Below are 25,121 nucleotides of genomic sequence, written 5' to 3'. Positions count from 1 at the left end.
CAATGAGCACCTGTCACTCTGTGATGCCCTTAAAAGTTATTATCATGACTTTTCCCAAACTGAGAGTGTTAGCTGCAACTGAAAGAAAAAAGGTTGAAAAGCAGTACTGGGCTTCACACAATGTTTCATGTAAACCAGTGGAAATTACCTGTTGATATGGTGTTTYGTCTGGCAGATGCTCTCAGTTTCTCAGATTTGTAATAATCATTCTTGGCACATACAGAAAACCTGTAATGAAAAGGTGTTAAAGCAAATTGCTACTGATTTAAGGCAATAAAGCCACAGCATAGTGTAATTATCACTATTATCCGTATCATGGTTTTTCACAATAAACTATTGAAAGCAACCCAACTTCCATTTCCTAGGCAGAGACCAGGAAAATATTTCCTTTTGCTAAAAACAGTTGTGTTGGCATAGGTCTTACAATGTCTGTTTGCTCTAGAGTCAATTTTGGCCTTCTGAGATGGACTGCAGAGTAAAAATMTTCCCCCTCTCTATCAATCTCTGTGTGTTCTGCTCTCACTATTCACCTCTTTGCAAGTCCTGTGCACCTAGAGCACTCATTATGAACAGACCTGGCTAAAGGTCTTTTTCTGAAGAGAGTTAGGGGGTTAGCAACAGGATGTGTCCAGAGTATTTCTAACTCCACACAATGCTGTGTGTATTTGCATTTACACAGGTAAAGATCATTGTATCTTTATACAGAAGTYTAGTTGCTCATTTCCTTACATCTAGTGATTCCACAGTACACTTACATATATTTTAAATTCCACCATTACAAGTAAAAGGGCTAGGAACTTTTCTTTCAAAAGGATCAATATTCCTTTACAGTACTGTATCTAAAGAAAATTGGATCATGGTAAACAAATCCTAGAATGATTTAGTTCATTCAACACATAGACACAATATGAAAGGTTGTTAAAAAGTAATATTCTTATGTATGACTGGTTTGTGATTGTTCATTTCTGTCCCACTGAGATTTTCTTATTTCACAAAATGAGCTGATTTTCCTGAAGAAATTATATGAGCTGGTGCTACACAGAATAATGTAGAGCTGCATTTTTATCCCTGAGTAGAAAAAACTCACTRCTGATTTTTGTTTTGAATACAAGCCCACAAGCATGGTATGGGGGCTAGTAGACACCTATGACTGATCTTCACAGAAAGCTGAACCCCTTGTTTAGACCTGAGSGATGTTTCTGACCTTTCTTCACAGTCCTCAATGGAGCTGTCTTCTTTCTTGGAAACCTGTGTTTCTTGAACCCATTCCTTTCTCTGTCAAGTAGCTAACTTTCTTGGCATGTTGTGTAAGAGTGCCAGACAATCCCAGAAAGCAATCAAAAGAAATATAGAGGCCTCCTTCCTCAGGCCTTTAGTCATCAGGAGTAATTCAAAGAGATATCCATAAAAGTTCTTTCCAGCATTGTTGCTCTGCTAATATCTATTAAGGACAAATGCCACTAGCCTGAAATTGAGCTTTCAGGCAGRTAAATATTCTCAGTCCATCAATGTGCCCGAGAGACAGTGAGGCACCACTGCTGCATCTTGAGTTGCTGTCACTTTTTCCAAACGACATGACTAAACTGGTATGGAAAGCAACTAGTTCTTCTCAGGAGACAAGTTTAGGAGGAAAGAAGATTTTGTTCTGTACTTACGTAGAGAGGTACTATGAAACAAAACATTACTTGGAGGAGAAGGAGAACCTAAGYCTATTCTTGATGCACTGATGTTTCAAAGCCCATCTCTCTGTCCCTCCTCCTTGTAATCCTTGCAAGAAGAGAGGTCTTCCACAGCTTCCTGCATGTCCCAGGAGTTTTTAGTCTAGAAGTAGAGACCTCAAAGAAGATAGAAGAGTAAAAGGTGGGGTAGTATGTCCTGACACCAGGCTCCAGGTTCAGGATGGTATCAGGGGAGCAAGAGAAGATTGGGAAAYGTGTGGGAAGCATCCTGCAGACAGATTTTTGTACTTGTTGCATGTGTGGGCAGCCACCCACCATGCCTTATGTTAGGCACTCAGTAGAACGATGTTTTTCATTCAGCTCTCGCAGGACCTGAGCTTCTCTAAAAGGACTGGGCGTGCACAACAGCAGGATGCTACATACGGATGTGAGAGGGGCTTTGGGTTTGGTGCTGTGAAACATTTCACAAGTGAGAGTAAAGCAGAAAGTTAGCATTTGGGATACAAGAMGTGTTCTTTCCCTACTCTAGCTGCCAAGTCCATTTTCTGCCTGTAGTAAGGAGAAGAAATAACAAGGTATAGTGCTTTCAGGAAATGGGACAGGAGGACAGATAGGAATCACTGAACCACCAAATCACAAAATATGCCAAGTTAGAAGGGATCCACAAGGCTAACTCCTGGCCCTGCACGGGATTCCCCAAGAGTCACACCATGTGCTTGAGAGCATTGTCCAAACACTCCCTGAACGCTGTCAGGCTGGTGCYGTGACCACTTCCCTGGGGAGCCTGTTCCAGTGCCCAACCACCCTCTGGGTGGAAAACCTTTTTCTAATGTCCAACCTAAACCTCCCCTGACACAGCTTCAGGCCATTGCCTTGGGTCCTGTCTCTGGTCACCTCAGAGAAGAGATCAGTGCCTTCCCCTCCTCTTCCCCTCATGAGAGAGTTGTAACTTCAGTGAGATCTCCCCTCAGTCTCCTCCAGGCTGAACAGACCAAGGAAAAAGATGTAAAGAGGACTCTAGAATAAATCAGGACAAGTAGAACCAGTGTAACTGCAGATGATAAAACAGATAATCTATTTCTCATGGAACCAGATCCACAAACATTAACACAACTTCAGGTGGGCAAAGGTCTAGGAAATGCTAATTCTTACTGCAAATATGTGAGTGAGGCTYTGCATTTGCTTTCTCTAGGCTGTAAAGGACACATGGCATCAAACCAGTACCACATGCAGCCCTGGTGGACTGTAACACTTCTAAGGTTCACAATGGCAAACACATGTCAATGTTGGCAATGGAGGTAAGACCTGTCATGCAATGAGTATCAATACAGTAGGACAGTCTGGCATTTCAAAAATATTGGGCCTTATAAATATGGTTGATATGTCTAATGCTGATGAGMTATAACTGAGAGACCCTGAAGTATAGTGAGCAGCTGTCTCTTCTTTCAGCTCCTTATATAAGACAGGGATTTTTTTCCACGGATGTTGGAAGGAATGTGCATCTGCTTAAGCTGAGAACAGCTGGGCATGTTTGCCCACTGGAACCTGATAATGTTGTCTTAGGTTTCAAATGGACCAGAAATACCCACACCTAGTGTTAAGTCCTGGATGGGGGACTTCCATACAATGAAACTGATAGCTTACTGTGGATCATCCCAGAATCTGGAAGATGAAATTGTACTATCAGTAAACATTAATATTTGAGTTCCTTTCAACCAGGACTGTGAAGACMCATGAGGTATGACATTTAGAGATGCATCAGAAATTCAAAGTATGGATATGATTGAAGCTGTGACGTCCCAAAAATAGTCTTGTTAGGGCAGCTGTTGGAACAGATCGAGGAGAACACCGTGAATGTAGGTATGGATTTGTGTATTRTGGTTGTTCAAATGACACAATCTAGCTATAAAGTATACCAGCATTTGGACAAGCAGTTTTGGGAAGCATCAGCAGCAGGGTGCGTCACAATGGAAGGTGAGGTAGGAGCTCAGTGTGACAGAAACTGAGGTGAATGCATCAGAAAGATGAGGGAATTCGTGTTGCTTGGAAACACAATTGAGGCTCTGCAGACTAATACCTTGTAGTGGAGATGAAGCAGTTTTTGCTTGGACCAGTACTGCAACACGTTTCCTAAATAAATCACTATAGTTCAAATGATGTTTTTAAAATTATATAATTCCATGCTTAATATGCTAACTAGAATTAAGAAAAGAGCATTTAAAGGTTTGGAATTACTAGGCTAGAACAAGAATGATCACTTATTAAACATATTAATTTTTCTTCATGAGTGATGAATCTTGAAAACCACAGTGATTTGTCAAAATAATTAAATTCCATTTGCTTTTTAGATATAAATGMCTGTACAGCTTGCCAAAGTAATCCTTGCTTGCTACTCAGAAGACTAAACTTTCATAAATGTACTTTCTAAACCACATTTTTTCTTTGTCATTTATGAGGTAAGAAAAAAAATCATTATTTTATTCATTCTGATCTTAATCTCCAATGTTGCTCATGCTAATCCTGCTGAAAGAATTAGTTTTTCAGAATCAGGTTCACTTGTAGCACAGGGATAAAAAAGCCCCATTTCCTCAATTGCTGACAGTGCTAATTTCATTCTGATTTGCCTTCATCTGTCTTATCAACAATTAAGGCTACTGGATCYCATGACTACAGAATTAAGAAGTCCTGATGTTTTCAGGTGACAGCAGTATCAACCTTAGTTTGCAATTCCAGAATATCTGTGGAATAGATAGATGTGGTAAACATCTGCATATACTTTTTCTTAGACTTATTATTTCCTTTATTGATACTAACAAATCAAAAAGGGTTTTTTTGCTACCCTTTGCAAACTCTGTGATTCCTGCTGTGACACTTCAGTACAGACCAAGAGCATTTACTCAGTACTGTAACAGCCCTGGACACAAAATCTCAAAAAAAACTCAGTGTCAAACCACAGTAAACAAAGCCCTGAAATTAATTAATTGTACAGACACACAGGTAGGCTACATTTACCCCACAGAACAAAGCACTGTCTTTCTCAGTCCTTGTCAGGGCTCTGAGTGCAGTTTGCCACACATCCTCCTGGGCAGTGGGCTCTCAAGGCTACCTCTGACATGGCACAGGAATGAAGCCTTGGCTTTGAGAGAGCTGGGAAAAGCTCTCATGATTACTACACAAGCAAGAAAGAAGTTAAGTTGAATGTCTTCCCAGTTAATCTCTGATCCTCACTCAAGTATTTTAACACACAGGTGAGAACATATTTTTCAACAGAAACACTTGGCCATTTGAAGGGTATTTTTTCTTACTCCTTCAAATCCAATCCCTGTCCCCAAGTCCTAAACCAAATATATTTTGATTGAAAAATGGCTCAGCTTGGTACTGACAACTATAAGCATCGAGCATTCACGAACAAATTTCAAATTTATAGGAATCCAATATGTTTTTAATGTATTATTTTATTTACTTTTTCTTTATTCTTTCAAATCAAGAACTTAGGTCAAGTTTCCCTCTGCAATCAATATGCTTGTAAATTCTCATTTTGTTTTAAACTGCAGTTGATATTCTCAGGAAATCAGTTGCCTCCAGGAAGTGAACCTTCAAAGGGAAAAAAAAAAAGAATATTTTGAGACTTGTAGTCTCAAACGTTTAGGCTGCCTGAAGAGCTGTTACTGAGAGTTAAAGCTAGCATAGGCTGCACTAGATTAATGCAGCTCTGGAAATCGATAGAATTTGGCAAACACATACAATATATTTTGGAATAAACTGCTATAGTAGCAAATACATATATTTAAAAATACTTAAAAAATCTCAGCTGTTAATGTGATTTGCCAAAATTCAGGTCTTTTATTTCTTTCTTTTTTCCTACTTCCTGCTTATCTTAACCCTGCTGATCTTCCCCTTCTTTGTTTGTAAGGTCTACAAGGTCAAGGCTGTCTCTCATTAAAGCTGTATTTTATCCCATTGCATTCAATTATCATGCTGGAAAACGSTCCCTATGCCGAGTAATATAAATGGGTTTGTATGTATATTGTTTATGATTCCCGTCCTTTGGGACAAGGATCCACAACCATTCCAGCAAGACACAGTGGCAGGACAGAGAGAGTTGTGATTCAGTCTGGTGACTGTAACCATGGTTGGACATAGCCCAGCAGTGACCAATCTAGTCTCTAGCACCCACACAGGTCAGGGACCAGGTCAGAAAGACACATGTGTGCACTGGAGTCAGAACCAGTGAGGTATGAACAACCACACTTGCAGCATGACTCAGGCACAGAATGAGGATGATAGACAGAGTTTACCTTCTGGTCCCGGGTTCTTCCCCATTTGGGGAAGCCACCCCAAAACAGATTCACATATATCTCCTCAAAGCCCTCAACACATCGCAGTTGCTGCTAAGTCCAGGCAGCCAGATTCTTGKGATGGAGCAGGATTCAATCTGGTAATTGCCAGCTATCCTGGAAATTAATTGATTTAGTCTATTTTGGAGTATGAACCCATTTTATGTTGACCTGAGGATTAGGCAATTGAACTGRCTTGGCCGAGTTGCATTCTGTGTGTATACATATCCTACAGGACATCCTAGACATTACTTCAGTATCCTCTGCCACAACAGTAAGGGATCAGTAAACTCCTCTTGGAGATTTGAGGTAGAATGCAATTAATGTTTTGATATATTGATTTTTTTTTGTTTATATATCTTCAATAATCTGAACTAGGAGACCCTTAAGTATTTTTTATAAACAATAGATTAATCTTGACAAGTCCCTTGTGAGATTTTCTTAAATTTATAGTAGAATAAAAGCAAAACATGGAGCTAGAAGACAGCTGCCTGTAGTAATTTATCAGCTTTCTAAAGTCTAAAATTACAAGTAATCTTCAAAMAACTTCAAGGTTTTTTTCCCATTTCACTTAGGTAGATTTTATAACAATGGTATTACTAAAAATCTGATAGTATGGAGAGTGTTTATSAGAGATATATACAAACCACTCATTTACATAGATTAATGGATGTGTCTTTCATTAAAAAGTGATATTTAATATCCGGTAAGTGGGTACGTATATGTGTGTACCACTAGAAAATTAAAACCATATATACCAACTTTTAGAAGCATATTTATATGTACACATTTAATATTGTTATTTGAATGTTATATTTAATGTTATTAAAGCATAATGCATGGTTTTAATAATAGTTTCATATGTATTTTAAGATTTTATTGGGTTTAATATTCCAAACATAGCCAACAGTCAAATACCTCATTATCCATTTGTAAAAACAAGTATCTTATAAATGCAGTAATTGGATAAGAAGATGTAAAATACAAGTTTGAAAACCAGTTATAAAGGGAATGGTTTGCAATACAGTACCTAAAGTATGGAATATACAAGGAAAAGTATTTTTTTCTATCTCTTTCAATTTGTGAGAATCTACTGATTTTCTTACAAGATCATTCATAATTAATAAAGGAAATAATCATATTCTTTGAGCAACAGCAAATACGCCATACACATCACAAATTTCACAGKCTGAAATGTTGGTTGGATAGATATTCACAGTTCCTTTAGCCCATTTTGCTACTGGATACCATTTGGTTGCCAAGCCATCGATTAGGACAGTTTGAACCTGGCAGTCCAGCTAATTCTCAGCCTATCTAACAGTTTATTCACCCAGCTCATGTGTCTTCAGGGTCCCAGTGCATACAGTCAAATTTTATTGTGTTGCTTTCATATGTGTCAAACCATTCCTTACTCTCTGCAAACAAATACAGTGCCTAAAAGTAAAGAAATGCATGTGCAAATCAACTCTCCACAAACCATGGCAGAGAAATCAAATAACGTTGTCTCAACAACTTTGGGATAATAACCTGAAAAGACAACAAAAACCCATGTCTTATATAAAATATACAGAGCTCTATGTCTAGGTCAAGTGCAAACCACGTTTTTTCTCATTTTTTTCCTTATCTCTTCAATKAAGAAGCAGATTTTGGAGCAAGTTCTAAAAGTCTACAAAGTTGGACTGAGGAAAAGAGCCTTCTGTTCTTCTGACCATCCAGTCACCAGCCTCATACTAAATGAATCTAGGAATGTGTCTTGTTTATTGTACTCAAGCTGTCAATCTAAATCTTGATGAGAAGTGATACATCTGAAAAATATTCTGTTTCTTGCTGATAAATATAGAACAAGATCAACTGTTTCATTAACAGAGTTACTTTTCGTATGCCTCTTTCCTCCTAGATTTGATTAGTTCTGTGCAGCTGTGGTATTATTGTGGATGCCTAGAACATGCAAAATGAACTTTTGCCTTGGATACATAGTTCTGCAGGCTGGGCAGGTATATCATGAACGAAGGCTTTTAGAGTTCATGMCACAGACTAATTTTATTAAACTAAAATAATTGTCCAGCCAACAGTAATACAGTGTGCCTATCAATAAAGATTGTGTAATTGTATATTTATATAAATAAAAGATCCTTATCTAATCTGGCCATTTAAATTTTTTTTCCAAAAACATTATGATTTCACAGAATAAGCAAATYCCTGATGGCACCAAGCCACAATTTCTCTTTGAGTATTTACATGCACATTGGAAACATCCCTTTATTTAACATTTCAAGATTGCTAAAAGTAATGTATTCCATCAATACAGAACTTGGCCCTTAGATGTTTTTGTAGATRTACACGAGGCCTTTTGCTGAATAGTACATTATATACTATTCTCTCAAAGAAAACATTGAAATCAAAATTCTTTCATATATTTTCATTTTCTAGATTTTAATTTTTTTCCTTCAGAATAGGACCTGAAACTCAAATGAGTCAGAAAAATCTACACTGCAACTACTTCTAAGAACCCAGTTTTAAGGATGGAGATGAGATCTGGAGTCTTCTTTATTGATTGGMAGATTATGCTACAGCTTAAATTAAGCAGTTTACTTTTGATCTTGCATACAAATATGTAATATGACAAATGTGTGACCTTCACTGTTCTTTTACAAAATTCTCCAGGTTTTCCTAATGAACAAAGTGTACAAATTGACTTTATCAAAATCAGGAAGAATATGCTAACCATCTGTCACTTTGCAGAGCAGCTGCATGGAAGAAGTMTTTAATGAAGATTTCTTGCTTAGCCCTTTCTGTTCTGGAGTAAAYCAGCTAAGAAAAACTCAATAATAGTTTAAGAGACCGTCATGGTTTTGCGACAGAGACTCAATGTTTCCTTCCTTCCTGAGTACCTCCCTTCTTTCTCCCTGCCTTCCTTTTCTGAATTTTTTCTTTCTAGTTAGTCACAAGCTTCTCTATTCTAATAAAAAGTTGTCAGCAATTTCAATTACACTATGATACAGAGCTCTAAAGGCCTTGATCCAGAAACATGCCAAAGATTTTTCCTTCTCAAACCACAGTACAGCCAGCTCAGTAAGATATAAAGATGTGTGCAACTATAACCACACAGCTGATTACATTGATTCTAACACATTTTATTCATGGATGTCTCCAGGCATACCCAGGTGCATGGGAGGAGTGGGGGACTGTGTTGCCTTTGGATAGTCCCGTATGATTATCTCCTTAGGGYCATGACACTTCCCAGATGATTTCAGGTCTTGTAAAATGTAGCTATATTCATGACACTTTCTTCTTTCATAAATTTATGCACCAGAGTTTCAGATAAGAACAATAAACTACGTTTAGAAAAGTATCATGAAGTGAAGAAAACATAAAAAAAACTTAAGCAGAGAAGTCAAAATTTTAGATTTTAAATCAAATCTACAGGAGATCAACAGGACCTGCTCACATCTTAACTGAAAATGATCTAATGTCTCCCTTGTACTTATAAACACATCCGTTTTTGCCATCCCTGTGAAACAATGTTTTCTGTACATTTAGATTTCTCTTTTCTCTGWCTTTCTTATTATTTCTGGAAAACAATTTCAAAAACAAGCTGAAGAGTTTACAAATTTTTTTTTTAGTATAWATTCATTCCATTGTAAAAGAGGGAAATTTAATGCCTGCACATTTGAGGATGTAAAMTGGTAAACATCTAGTGAACTGATCCTTACTCTCAGATTACTGTACCAACCTGCTTTTGCTAGTCCCTGGGTGTGACGTCATTGCAAAGAGGAATATCACCTAAGCAACCCTATAATGCTAAAAAGCTTATAGCTGAACTGTGTAGAAGGAAACAGATGGGGCAGTATCTGGAAATTTTATTTGTCAGATATCGCCCATCTGTTTCTCTCCCTATCTGCATGTTTTGCAGTAATATCCATTTTTAGGAAGGCAAGTCAATCTAATTCTGCAGAATTGGTTTAATCTTGTGTTTTTACAATTATTTTTTACAATTCATTAATGGCTGGCAGGGAAACATAAAACCCGCACTGATGAATCAGCCAAATAATCTTCATTTCCATTCCATGAGAGGCAAAGTTACACTTCAGGGCAAAATTAGTAGATGCTAACTTTTGTTATTAATTGGATATAAMAATTTTGACAGTTTCTCACATACAACAGACCAAAAAAAATGAATGACAGAAAGTATTTTTAAATGCATTCTAAAACTGAAATGATTATGTGTCATTTCAGACTAAGTTCTAGTTTCTTTGTAATGAGTAGCTATTAAAATCAGTAAGTCTTTTTTGGCAGCTATCTTATTCTCTGAAAATAGAGCCACAAAAGGCTTTGCAACAGGTATATTATTTATGAAGGGTACATAAAGACTTTGGTTGYAAAATTAATTATGGGCTGAGAAATTCTATTTGTTTTCTGCTTCATATTCTTAGCTAAACGTAAGCTAACATAACTAACTGAGGTTGCTCTTCTATTTTTACAGGATCAAAATTAAAACAAAAGCCACTTCAAATAGCAGTGTAGGCATAAAGGAAGTCATTAGAAGTCAAGACCAGAAATAAGTGGCACTTCCAAATGGCCCTCAGAATCCACTATCAGGCAAGACCATGACTCCTGTCTGTTCCTTATGTGTAAGCACCAATACTGAAGTAWTAACAGATGGGCATTTAGCTTTTATAAGAGTTAATGATAAATAATGACAGTAAGTGGGCTGGGTATACTTATTAGTCTGACTAATTACAGAGGTGGTGAGCAAGGCAAAATGGAGGGGTTGAAACAAAATGAGCTCTATTCTGAAATGAGCTCCATCCTGAGGCCATGTGTAGCTCATCAAACTCYAACGACTCTGCTCTTGACTCTAGCCTCCTCAGCATGCAGTGACTGCTGTTGCTGTCATCCTCTCTTCACAGTCTTTCTCGCCAAATTACAGTCACCCTCTCTTTATTACCTAGGCCCAGGCCTACCCTATCCTTCCCCTGTTCTTTTGATTATTTTTCCTTTCTTTCCCCCTTAATTTTACAGGATTGCTTTCTGACCTGCAGTTATCTGCATCAGCTTTTAAACTCACAATACTCGGTGACCCTGGCAACAGAGGGCTTCACAAGAATAGTTTTCTATCAGTGTTAGATTCGGTCTTTTCTTCATGTGTCCTTTGTCTACTTTGATCTTTAATTCTGGTCTCTACTTTGATACTGGTTCATTGTCACATACCTCATTTCTTTACACCCTGTCTGTCTTTAACTTGTCTTTTGCCAGCCTCTTCTCTGACACGGGCTTTGGGTGATCATTACGCTGGCATGAGAACATCCTGGTTCCTCCTGACTTGGGTCCCAATCACAGAACGTGTCTCACCTTGCCCCCAAAACGGGTTAATACTTTGATTCTTGTGGTTCACATATTTCTACCCATCCTAAATGCTGTATCTGAATCTTCTCTTTATCCTTTAAARCTCGTTTTTAATGTTTATTTTCTTTATCCTTTGATTGCAGTCCACTTAAGAACACACAACAGGGTCGCACAGGTTATCAAATCCATTCCTCCTGCCTTTTGCAGGCAAGTTTGTCATGGAATTACTTTCATAAATCTGCYAAGGTCTACTTTTAAATCGATTATTTTTTTTCCCTCTGCTCTCCTAACAGAAGGCTGTTTCCACACCTTACGATTAGAAACTATTTTCCTTTTCTAGGCTATGCTGATCTGTATCTTGCTTATGCTCTTTYCCTTTTATGACAATTGCAACCATTAACATCCTTGTTACGCTTAGAGCAGTCTCACATCTTATTTTCGTAGGTTAAACAAATCAAACCCTTCTAATCTATGTGTCTCAGATAAGCTCTTCCTTCCCCAGAGGCCTCTGCTCTGTTTAAGTTTGAATAAATTCTTCTTGAACATGCGTGATTGTAATTCCCTGTGATATCCTAGGTGGGATGCAACAGTATTAATTTTCATATCTTCACTGGAAATATCTCCCCTGATGCTAGGTTTTATGTATCCTAGGTTCTCCTTGCTTATTTCATAGCTGCATCATTCTGGTGACTCAAAACTGCCTTGTGACTCACTGACTTCCACCCTGAAGTWTGGGGTTATAATTTTACTGATCATTCTCATAAGAAACTGTTACTGATAGGCCTTATTGGCATGACCCAGGATCTTAYAGTATTTAGGATATTCTAATTTTTTTATTCTTGAGTCATTGAGAATAAAAATTGTATAAACTCACACACTGTACATATATATTGGTATACCTAAATACATATATCTAAACGCTTAAATTTACAAAGTACACATGGGTCCTCCCCAATCTTATTTTATCAGCAGAATTAATTTAAAAGGCCCTYTCTTTAATGCAAAAGTCATGAAACTATTAAGTCATATGAGTTTCCAGATGAGTCCTTATCRGATTTTACTCACATCCTCCTCTCAGCCTAGCAGTTCCATCCTCAGTACAGACAATCAYTAATGCCCTTTTAGCCACTGCTGTAGCTGGAAAGTTTCTTATCTAGCTTGTCAGCCTCATCTCATTCCTATGGGTTTGGCTGCCTATGCTCAAGGCTACTTCTGACCTGGCACATCTATGTAACCATGTGTCAGGCAGTGATGACACATTTGATGTGTGAGGAAGAGCTTGGAGAGACTCGGTTGGTTTCTCCCTGTTTTAAGGAGTAGGTATTGCATTTAGGTTCAAGCCCTTGCCCCAGTCCCAGCCTGTTTCACRTTGCAGCTACACCTGTGCCTGGCTTTGCAACACGATGATCCTGACCCTGATTTGCAGACTTGACCTCAGATCTGTCTCCCCACTATGAACCTGTCTGGAGATCTCTAATTTTGTTTGATCACTGTTATCATCCCCAGATCTGTTCCCTCTTCATGTGGAGACTGTGGGAGGCCACTGCCCTGCCTGCCACAGTGGTGTTACTTCATCTTCCAACTTGCTTCTCTTTCAGGAGCAGGTCCCATCTTGCTGTCTTGCTGTCAAGCTTCTTGATGCAGCTTGGCATTTATAGTCTGATATTGTTTCCTGTRGTTCAGATGGGAAAAATCATTTAACAAGTCAGCAGGTCTTCCTGGCATATCTTGCCTCTTGGGGTCCCCAAAGATTAAAAGTTTCTGTCTCTGGTGCAGTTAGTSAGTCTTGGCTCTGACAGGTGATGAGGTACCTGGGTATGCCAGCAGCGCTGCTCAACTCAAACTAGGCTGAGTTCTCACAACATACTCTCCATTGAAGACTACATGGGCTCAAGAATGGAAAAACTGATTCAAATAAAAGTGCAGGTAAATAATCTGTTGTATCTAACATTGGTGTAATACRGATATTTGGGGAAGTAGGGACTCCCCCTACAACCAATCTGCTGTTGATTGCAAATCCATGGAGATTACAAGTCATGGAGATGTTTTGCAGGTACCTTGTATCTGATGAGRCCTTTACACAAAGCAGCAGAGGTTACTGCCTTCAGGTCTAACTTTCAGTATCTACAATCTGCTTCTGGAGTATTACCTCAAACTCATGGACAGCACCCGGCACCTTTGGAACCCTGGAAGGAATTTCTCCAGCTGGGGAGTATGCAACACACACTACTGTGGCTTTTATGCAGCAGCTGTCACTACACTTGACCAAATTCAACCAATAAATGCATTATTAGAATCAAACCGGCATCGATGTAGTCAGATCCCTAAGTATGAAACTGGCACTAAATTATCCAAGTTACTGAAATACTCTTGGGTGGAATGTTTTTACTTTATTTGTTGTACTTAACAATTCACTAGATTATTCCTCTTGCACATACACACAATTCCTTGCAGTCAAAATTTTTGCAGGAAGGGAATTGCAARGGGAGAAGCAGACTGAAGAAAGAAGCAACTGTTACTGCCTGTAGAGAAACACTTTACAGACTAACCAGTGATAGTGAAGAAACTGTGGTTACTCACGAACACCAGCTTCCTTTCTGTCCCTCTCAGTTCCTGATTATGTATACTTCCACAACAAAGCAAATAGCTGACAAGATGAAAACCATCAAGATGATCCTTGAACTTGAGTTTTCTTGTAAGACGTGCAGAAGACCACACATACATCATCTCTTGGCAAGAGGACTGGAGTATTTTCCTTTGACTTACAAGTGACAAATGGCTGAGCCATACAAGAACATTATTGTTGCTGTCCTGTGCTGGTGGAGCAGTGGCCTTCCAAAGRCCATGGAAGCAGAGTGTCCAGTAACAGGACACCCAGCAGCAGAGCTCAGGGCATTTGGGGTGAAACCTCAGAAGAGAGGGTTCCTCTCACTCTGAAGAGAAAGAACGAGTTTGCATGGAGCGGGATGACAGGGAGAGGAACAAACAGGTTGTGTGGCTGGAACGCAGTAGTCTATTATGTGCAAAATTCTGCATTCCTYGAATGTTGGGTTTGGAGTCACAGGCAAATTTACCAATAAAAAAATGCTGTGGTTTGAGAGCTGAAATAGATAATGTACCAAATGCATGCTTTATCCCCAGCCTCGCTCATTGCTGGCTACAGCAATCAGCACACAGATACTGAAGTATTTATATTGTGAAATACACAGAAGTGCTTAATCTCAATGTGAATTACAAGGAAAGCTCAATTTGAAGTGCARTGCTACAAGACTTGTGAAGATGCAGCCATCACCATCCAAGTCAGCACTGGGTTGCCAGCACAATCTTGGTTGTGTGCCACAGATACACTGTGAGTTGAGCCCAGCTCACTCTTTAACAGCCCATGATGTCCTTTCTCAGTGTGCTCACATCCAGATTGGAAGCCTTGCTGTGCCATGATGAAACCTGGGTTTTATGAACTTTTTTTTTTTTTCAGGAGGAATATGCAATGGTTTTTAATACACATTTGATTTCAATGCAAGGTTAATTTTTCCTTTATGTAATAACATGGATTTTCCCCCGTCACACCTGGCTCACGCAGATATACTACTCCCAGGAACGGCAGGTAAAATGTGCTTGACTCCGTTGCAATGCTCATTTCCCAAGTGCTTCCTCAGAAAGCTATTTTTTTACCACAGCACAGGTATTTTTTCCCTCCGTCGGATAACCTCACAAAGGCAAATGGCGAGCGCACTTCCAGGCGGGAACGCTTCCCAGCCGGCGGGAGCCAGGCACGTGCCGCCCTCCTCGCGCGGCGCCTCGTGCCCGCCCGGCGCCTCACGGCTCCCCCGTCCCGCAGCCTCCGGGACGCTCCCGACGCGCGGGGCACAGGGGCTGCTCTCGGTCCCTCGCTGCCCACCGGCCCCGCTGGCTCCCCGGCTGCCCCCGGGCTCCTCCCGATTCCCGCCCCGGCCCCTCGCTGCCCACCGACCCCGCTCGCTCCTCGGCTGCCCGCGGAGCCGCGGCGGGGCGGGGAGTGTGCGTGGGGGGGGCCGGGGTGTGTCCTGCTCTCCCGCTCCCGGCCCGGGGCACCGGGGTCTACTCTCCTCTCCCGGCGGTTCTGGCTCACTCGCCTGGCCGTCCCGCGGCGGGACGAGTCGGCTGCCAGGGAGCCATGGCTCGGGAAAGTTTGCYGCTGTTCCTGCTGCTGGCGGCGCTCGGCAGCCGGGGCCAGTCGCCGTCGCCGCCGCCRCCGCCGCAAAGAGGTACAGGGGAGCGGGGAGCCCGCGCCTCGCCCGGCCGGCCGGGACCGCGCTGGGGGAGGTGACCTTGTCACCAGCTGTGGGGTGACGGGAGGACCATRGTACAGGGACCGAGTGACAAGTGACCCTCATCCTGCAGAGTGGACTCGGCGGGCGGTAGCACCGCTGGTACCTCGGTGGCGGGGCCGAGGAGGGGCTGCTGCGGGAGCTGCGCTGCGATCCCGGCACATCCCGCCTCCCGCGGCATTTCCCGGAGCCCCGGTGCCTCACAGGCGCTTAATGACCCGGTTCGGAGCAGCTCAGATGGGCTGAGCTGTGTCCGGACGGGCAGGGATAAAACGTGTAGGTGAGGGACGGCTGGAGGACGGAGCTGGTCCCGGAGCGTCACACAAGCATTACGGGCTGATCTGCTGGCAGCCCTCCTCCAGCCGGAATGTGCCCGTCTGTTGGCATCTCTGTGACAGGGGAAGCTTGGTAGGCTGTGTTGAAACACGTGTGGGCTGCCTAGACTGCTTTTACTTCAGGTGGCAATTTGATGCACTTAGCCCGTCACAAAGCTTTTCTCGGTGTTAAAAGCAAACCACGGCTGGAATGGGAACAGAATAAATTGTGTCCTGCATGGGTAGTAAGTCTTAGACGTAACATTATCATGCATTATAAAGTGTTTAGGTGTGTTGACCCTACAGGATTTTTGGTTTGTTTGCTTTTTCAATTAGTGTTATGTGGGAAGATCAAAAGGGGTGTTGTACAGGTACAGGGAGAAATAAACTTTAGTCAATTTCTCGGCTCTCATAGGAAATCCTTAAAACTATTCTTCAGCCCACAGTAATCCTTCTGGTAGTTGCATTTGCTGCTCTCAACATTTTTAGCCTTGCTGAAATGGATTCAGTAGGAAGATACTGGGGGTGTGTCAAGGTGAAATTAATTAAAACCCCTGGATTAACAGCTATCTTTCCTCCTGCTGTCACATTATAGGCTGAACATTATGGATTAGGAATTTTTATAATTTTGGGAAACATGATGCCCTGACATTTCATGAGAAAAAGCATCTCAAACAGTTGACTCCTTAATATGAATTTTACTGTGTCAGAATAAATAGCAATTGATCAAGGATCTGTATAGACCAAAACTCATCCAGAATTAGACTGTGTTTAGATGATGACTTACTGGTTAGCACTGAAGACTGGGATTTAAAAAGTAGAGCATTTAAAATGTACAGCACATCATGCATTGCCTAATGCTGTTTGGTTTTTTAATTTTTTTTTTTTTGAGTTTTTTTCTGTTTTTGTTTCCCTAATTAATTTTTTTTTGGCTAATATTGTCCTGGCATTTCTTTTAGTATTCTCTCTCTCCGTCTCTCTCTCACATAAACACGGAGACACTTCTGGAGAATGTCCTTTAGTTTATKCAGTATCATAGAAAACCTCAGCAGTGAAGGGATATGTTAATTATTTTCCTTTTAAATTAGAAGTGGGTGTGTTTGGCATTCATCTGCTGCATCACTGATGTTAAGTTATAGCTGAGTTCTGGTAATTCAGTGAGGAATTCTATGACTTTTAATTAAATGTTAATGTRGTGATGGGACCTTCTAAACTTAACAGTTGAATTCAAGTCCTGGCCTGCCACACTTTTATGCCATTTACTGTCTTCTATATTTCTTTTTAAGATCTGTTGCAGCTGCTAGGAGGTGCTAGCACTATGTAGATGTCACTGTATTGCCCACTACAAAGAGGTAATATACTCCCCTGCAATGCAAAAAGTTAGAAAAGTCTGACTTCACTGAAGTCCTGGGGGATTTTTAATATGTACAAGAATGTTACTGGACCCATGGTTTATATCTTTAGACTTACAGCTTTTGTTTTTCCACTTAAATGTGGTAATAACCATAAGGTTAGATGCTAAGTATTGCTCACTAATTGTTAGCACCAGTTGGATGTCTGTGGAGAAAATTATGTAACAGAGCTGCAACACTTTGAAAAACAGTATTTGAGACATCACAATGAATTCCCATGTTGTTTTTTAGAATAGAACAGTTCAAGAACATTTTGCACCTCAAAGATGGGAACAGCCTGTATTTCTTTTTTTGTTTCTGTTCCTGTGGTTAATTTTTTYCCCTTTTTAAATTGTTAGAAGACTTACTGTGGTCAGAAACCTGGAGTTAATTTCAAGCTGGATTGGTTTTTGGGTTTTTTTTCAGCTACACATATTATCTGTTCTTTTGTTGTTTGAACACTAAACAGTCATGTAGAATTTCTGTCATGGTTTACCCCAGCCACTGACCAAGTACCATACAGCCCCTTACTCACTCCTTCAACTGCAGGATTGGGGAGAAATCAGATGGGTAAAAGCTAGAAAACGCATGGATTGATATAAAGACAATTTAGTAGGTAAAATAAAAGCTGTGCAGGCAAACAAAGCAAAACAAAGCATTAATTCTCTACTTCCCATGGGGAGGCAGGTGTTCAGGCATCCCCAGGAGAGCAGGGCCTCATCACGCATRACAGTTACTTGGGAAGACAAACACCATCATTCCAAACATCTCACCCTTCCTCCTTCTTCCTCCCACTTTATATATTGAGCATGATGTCATATGGTATGGAATATCCTTTGGTTATTTGGGGTCATCTGTCCCAGCTGTGTCTCCTCCCAATTTCCCTTATACCTCTGGCCTCCTCATTAGCGTGGCARTACAAAAAGCAGAAAAACCTTGGCTCTGTGTAAGCTCTGCTCAGCAATAACAAAAACATCTCTATATTATCATCTCTGTGTTCAACACAAATCCAAAACACAGTCCCATATAAGCCACTGCAAAGAAAATTAGCTCCACCCAAACCAAAACCAGCTCAATTTCTCAGAAAATGGAAGAATCRGAACCAGACAGCTGTTTGAATTCTACAGTCGTGTTTCTTAAAGGMGTACATAACTTGCAGTTCCAGCAGACTTACTAAAGTGCTATATAAYGCTCCTTAGAATCTTGAGCCTTGGTTTATCTTGTTCCACGTGGAATGTGAGAGAACCAAAATAGTAACAATTCAGAAAGTAATGTAAAACTTCTTTTGATCTTAATTTCATGCATTTATTAAGGGGTCTCAGTATCTGTTATGAGAGAGAACGGAAGCTATGTATCTGTGAAAGGTGTGAATAGTAGGGACAGGACTAAGGAACATACACTGCACAGTAACTTGATCTGTAATGTCAGCTGCTGACAGCAGTGGAGATAATTCATRGAGTACAGGTGATTTTAGCATGTGTGGAAGGAAGTGTAAGTTGATTCCAAGTGGTGATGTATATAGGGTGCTTGMAAAGTCAGAGTGAGATTTCTCACTCAAAAGAAAAGCGAGGGGTGAACAACAGCAGGATATAACTAGTGCCAGCCTGTTAGGCAGTGGATGGTGTCAGGCAGGTCAATATTTTTAAGTCTCTGTAGGTGTATGTTTTTTAAAAACATACAGAGAGTTTTGTTCAAAACTGTATTCTCTATGTTATGTCATTGCAATGAGGACTTAGAAGATTCCTTCCCATGTTCATACCTGTGTGTATATTGTACCCTGTAATCTGAAAAGTCAAGAGACAGGGCTAATGGGACATAGTTTTAATATCTTGGATGCTAAAAATGCAGAATGTTGTGTAGACTAAGATTCTCTYTTTACCGAGACAGAAAATGCTCAAAATACTTTCCTAATGTAATGTGTTAAAGCACAAGTCAAGTTTCCTATTTCTTCATAGCACTTTCTTTGGAGTAAAATAAGTTTCAAAACTAACCTACACCACTCAGCTCTAATCTTGTAATGGAGAGCATTTCCATCTTGTAATGGAGACCATTTCCATCTTGGCTGATGGCATTTAAATATTCAAAACATTCTGCTGGCTTTATTTGGAGAACAGAGCTTGTAAAATACACAGTTGGTGAGTTTGCATTCTACTTTCCTGACAAAACAAGGCTTAGATGATTGCTTATCACCTTGTTCTCACCTAAATAAATTTTGAATCYGTTACCCTGTATCAGCAAATATGAAAACAATGCAAAAATATTTAAGATGAAAATCAATGACTATTTAGAGAAAGAGTCCTGAAGTACTTATATTTTGTGAGAAGAAAGGTAGAATTTAGCCATTATCCAACCGATTCAGTCCCTGTAAGTCAACATCTGCAGAACTCTGGCTTCAAAAATACCAGAAAGAATATGCCCATTGTGGAGGGCTGGCATCTTTGAATGCGTAAAATTCTGTGTATATACGTTTTTTTTTCAGAAAAGGAATTCTTAAATCAAGCTTCAGGATTTTTTAAGTAAAAAGTCTTTTTCACTCAAAGTGTACTTCAGTATAGTACATTCTGTGTGTTGCCTTTTCAGTCAGTCTGTATGCTGTTTAATGTTTTGGCAGATAGATTTTGGGTGATCTGGAAATTATGATTTCTGTTCGTTTTTTATTACTATTTAAATATATGTATACAAGGCCATAATAGGTTCTAGCAACTCTTCTAGCAGTGTTTAGTGCTGCCTGATCAGTAGGGATTAACCAGCCCCAAAATGGTGGGAGATGTTGCTCTCAATATATATTGTGATTGCTTTTAACTTCAAAGCTGTTGTTCATATCACTTTCTTTCAGTTTAATAACTGGCTGATAAAGTGAAAGCAGAGGGAAWTAATATGTGTTTCAGGTTAGCAATGTGAGAAAGGAAAACATAGTTGAGGGCCAGCCTAAGGTGTTAGAAATGGGTAGAATTGCCCAGTCTGAYTGGAGACATGAATATGTGAGTTTTTTGTGTACATGCTTTAACTAGAAATAACCACAGCCRCAGCGAATGAGGTAGGCCTTGTACAAGAATGTGTGAATTTCTCCAAGCAACAAATAAGAACATAAGATGATAAAACATACTTTAAATTTAACCTCCTTATTATTAATTTTTCCTCTGAGTTTTTTACATGAGTCATTCTTATTACGCTTGAAATACTAAAGTCAGAACAGTGGTTCTTTAACCTATTCCAAAAATCTGCTTTAAAATAATACAGCAAACAATCATTTTTAATTAATTCAGGCTGGAGGAAGGAATCCACCCACACATGTTCTAATTTCTTATCCAGCTACTTGGACTGACAGTTTTTTGAGATTATAGTATTTTGGAATAAAAAGCAGCATGAATTCCTGGTGCAGGGTGGATTTTTCTTTTATTTTTGTTTTCATTTTTTCCCCTCCAAAGTCCAGACTCCTCATAGTTACAGGTCAGGAAAGGTGATAGGACAAATGTATGCAAATGACAACCAATGTGCATATCTAATTGTCTCCTTTTCTTTCCCAACTTATTTTTTTCATGGATGATAACTCCTTAATTACTGGATATTTTTCTACTAACTAAAAGTTCTGTCTAGAATRTGTGAGCTCATATGTCACACACTAGCAACTCAGTCTACACTAGCAATAACACAGACCAAATCTTGATTGCAGATGTAAATACAGACCATTATGGTATGTTTATTAAACTTTGTATTGATTCCATCCGTATGTTCAAAATAGGAAAGGGAATTCTTTGTGTTTGCCAATAAAGSTATTTCATGAGCTGGCTCCTGCTGATGAATGCATGTTATTTATTCTCTTTTACCAGCTACTGTAGTTGATAGCCAGTTCCTAGTTTCTGTTTTTCTGCAGTTTTCATGTTTTCTTTAATCCAAAAATGTAGATAAGAGAGGTCCTGAAGAAAATGGGTTTTTGGACCACTTCTGTGCCATGGGTAAAGGTTGAGATTAGACCTTTTTTATTATTTATTTTTATTAGAAAAATTATAAGATTTCCAGAAAGAATAACTTGGATTTGTGTGATTTTTGTACTGACAAATAATGAAGATCCCTCGGGATTCTTGCAACACTCAAAACAAATAACTGTTACCACTCACATTTTTTTCAGCAGTTCAGTCTCCATTAGTTACATCTTAGCGTCAGAAGGATTTTCATAGGCCTCTTGCTCCCTGCCAGATTCCTCTAGCAGACATTATCTTTGAATCAGACCTTGTAATAACATTAGACTGTAAAGCAGCTGTAGCAGTATTGTGCCAGGGAACTCTTGTGAAAGCTCAGAAAGAATAATGAACATTCCTGCAGAGTGGATTATCCAAATACCATTACAATGCCTTGTTCTGTCCCAGCTGACATGTGTATGTACTATTGTCATAATTCATGGATTTAAGATGTAATAAAAAGGAAAATTACTTACAGGTGAACACAATAATATATAAAATTTATTTTTATAGCTTTATCAATTTTTAAATGACAAATTACTATATCTTGTCCTTGTTCACCTGCCCAAATAAATGGGAGTGTTCTTCGAGGTCAATTAGAAAGAATAAGAAGGATGAATGCCTCTAAATATATGTATTTCCCACTCCTACAGGAAAGTGGAGCGATACTGGGGATTGGCAATCAGGAGCTTAGAGGTGCAAGAAAAGGAAATCAGAGCCACTGTTTTTCTGCACACTTCCAGTGATAGTGAGAGTTGGTTTAGGATATAGTTCTATGTGCGCACCCACTCCTTAGATGAACCCTGAGAGTTTTTGGTGCCACTTTCACTCAGGCTGTCTTCAGAGGAGATGCTGAATGTGGCAATTTATTACTGTTTTTGCCAACTGTTCAACAGCTTATAATTTCTACAGAAATATCTGAGTGATATCTAATGTAAAGAATTGCATTATGTATTAATTTTCCTGGAGTTCATCCTGCACTGAGAATGCAGAACTACTACTATATGTTTGTTGCTGAATAACTTTAAGACTTGAAGCAGGAACAAATAGCATTATTATTACATATTACATATTGTTATTAGTATGTAATAATACATAGTATTATTAAAATTACATATTGCATACATTTCTAAGTATGTATGATAAAGTACTGTGTGGCAGTGATAACTGTACTGTGCATTTTTTGAACACCTCTGCAGTGGTGGTAGCATGAGTAGTTTGGATTTTTCAGGAAGCCACAGAGCTCTATGGAACAAGAAGAAATCCATGCCTTTCGATGAGTACCAAGTAACATGGTGAAACATAGAGGGCTTTTGAATTTGGTATGTGAAACCACCAGGGACAGAACATGTATRTTTGTGCAGATCCCAGAGCTGGTGATTGGGATGTGGTGCACTTGCATATATAATTTAATGTGTGAATTATTCATGCATTTTTTGTCATGTCAACAAAAAGATGATTGCAGACCATCACAAGTACATTTCTTATATTTAGCTTTAAGCCGTCATTGACACTACTGAATTAGTTAATATTAACTGAAAATAAAACATTTCTTGATACTATTTCATCTCTGTGGATAGTTTTTTGTCAACTTTTGTGACAATTGTGGCAACACTCCAATTCTGAATATAAGAATTCCCACATGTAGTATATGACATAAAACAGAATGCATTTCTCATTGGTTTTTAATTTGGGTACAACTGGAGATTATTTTCTATTAATCATTCCTCCGTAAAGATGATTGAGCCTTCACAGAAAGTGGTTTTCCTTACCATGGGAAAACCCCATGCACATTTAATTGAAAAAATATATTTGTAATGTGCATACTGAATTATTCTCTTAAGTACAAAGTCTTTCTACAGCTGGAGACAGCCTTCTAAATTAGTTCCATTGTATTAAGGTTGTGTGTTGTGTGGGTTAATGGTCTGTAAGTGTCACTTTTGGTATGCTTATATAGTAAATATGGTAAATATTTTCTAAATTCAGAGTAGGTGGGATGCCTTTACATGCATGCCCCATAATCACTGATTATGCATGAAGCTGTAGTTTCTTCGCCCCACTGCAACTTTGACTTAGAAAGTCATTTGCCAGAAAAATCAGTAATAAATACATGTATCAACTTCATAGCTTGCTAACTTAAGGAGAAATAGTACTGAATGTGCTTGCCATATTGGCAGGAGTTATTTAAAAGTGACTTTGAAGCTTATAGTTTAATTGGTGAAAGAAATTCTGTGGCATATAAAAGTGATGGAGAAGCAACAACAACAATAATCATCATCTGCATCAAGAGCTTGAGTCAGTTCTTGGGGAAATGAGACACAGTCCCACAAGAATAAAGTGGAGCAATAAACTTGTTAGACTGAGTCATTTGTCTGTTCATCAAGGATAAACCTTATCCTTTGGTCAGGGCTGTTACACTCATGATTTCAAATTGGACTGTATTTTTTAGATGATAATACCTAAAAGAATTAATGGATGCAGCTTGTTCTAATGGATTGTTTCTTCACGATACTGACATGCCTGAAGGCTGCTTGTAGAGTACTTTTCTTACACCTGCAATATGTATTTGTCCCAGAATATCTATTTAAAATTTCTGCAATTCAGAGGTTTTTTTATGTAACTATTTGTTCTGCCAGTCTGCTTTTTTTCCTGCATCTCAATGAAGTCCCATAATATCACTCAAAATAATAAAATTGCATGTGTGCCACGAGTAAGAGAGAGATCAGTGCTTGGTTTACCATATTACTTTGGACAGAGTGTAAAAGTGCATATACAGTTTTGGCACAATGTTACTGTTTCTCACTATCTATAAAATCTGGGTATTATTTTAGTAATTTCTGGCTTTTCAGTTGAACACATAGCTTACAGATACATGTAAGATCACAGAAACACGTATAGCTTGTCAGTGCTTGTTTTAAAAAGCATTGAGGAACACAGTGTACTTTTGAGGGGAAAAATTTGGGAAGGAAGACTATTTATGCCTGTCTTTAAGAATAAAAATAAAGATAACTAGACAGTTTGTGAGATGACTGCTAAGAAACGAAACTTTTTTGCTTCAGGAATTACCCTTCGCTGATACAAAATCTTGTCTTTATATTCCAGGCTGTTTGGGACTAAGATAGAAAAGCCATATAGGCAGAAGGTGCTGGATGACATGTATAAAGCAGTTGATGAGAAAAATTGTGGTGATGAGCAAACTAATCAAAGGTGCACAGTAATTTCTGATTGTGTTTAGTATTACAGAAAACATAGATAATATCCTTGGGGTTTTGATCTAAACAGCAGATACAGRAGGCAAGAAATGCTGATTTATGAACTTATCAACTTGGGATATAAGATTTGTTGTTAGCATGAAAATGTTTGTGAAATCAGCCTTGATACAAATTAATTAAAGCTGAGGAATGCTTTCAGCTCAATACCTCTAGGAGAAATAGGTATTTGAATTTGAGGCTTGTGGAAGGTTGTGAAGAATGTGGTGTGAAAATGCTGATAAAGTAATGGCATTATGCAATTGATTGTTGAAGAGGTTATATGAACAGCCTCATTAGAGGAGAAATTGAAGCCAGCAGATACAATGCTTATATTTAAAAAGTCCTTTCATGGTAAACTTGTAACTCTAGAGTTAGAACCTGACACATTTGTAGACATAATAAAGTATAGAATTAGTATAGACATGGATGAATATGTTGTTGGCAAGATCCAGAGTGTTTTTTTATATTATATGGATAAACTGTCAAAGAATGTGTATTAGACCTATGAATAAGGGCTGTTACATAGTGGACCTGGGT

General features: G+C 39.1%; 1 protein-coding gene across 1 annotated transcript in view; it reads left to right on the top strand.

Moving 5' to 3' along the window:
• Positions 1-14,908: 14,908 nt before the first annotated feature.
• Positions 14,909-25,121, top strand: part of LOC130572122 (laminin subunit alpha-2-like) — a gene marked incomplete at its 3' end in the record, with an annotated part of 148,196 nt that continues 137,983 nt past the window's right edge. Inside the window, exons 1-2 of the mRNA XM_057363573.1 lie at positions 14,909-14,966; positions 15,079-15,606. Of these exons, the coding sequence (XP_057219556.1) occupies positions 14,909-14,966; positions 15,079-15,606 (586 nt within the window). The remainder of the gene's footprint in view (positions 14,967-15,078; positions 15,607-25,121) is intronic.

Source organism: Malurus melanocephalus, unplaced genomic scaffold, assembly GCF_030028575.1.
Source record: "Malurus melanocephalus ecotype Western Australia unplaced genomic scaffold, MMel_1.1 scaffold_29, whole genome shotgun sequence".
Classification (NCBI taxonomy): domain Eukaryota; kingdom Metazoa; phylum Chordata; class Aves; order Passeriformes; family Maluridae; genus Malurus; species Malurus melanocephalus.
Note: the sequence above shows the minus strand (reverse complement) of the source record. Positions and strands in the feature narration are given on the sequence as shown.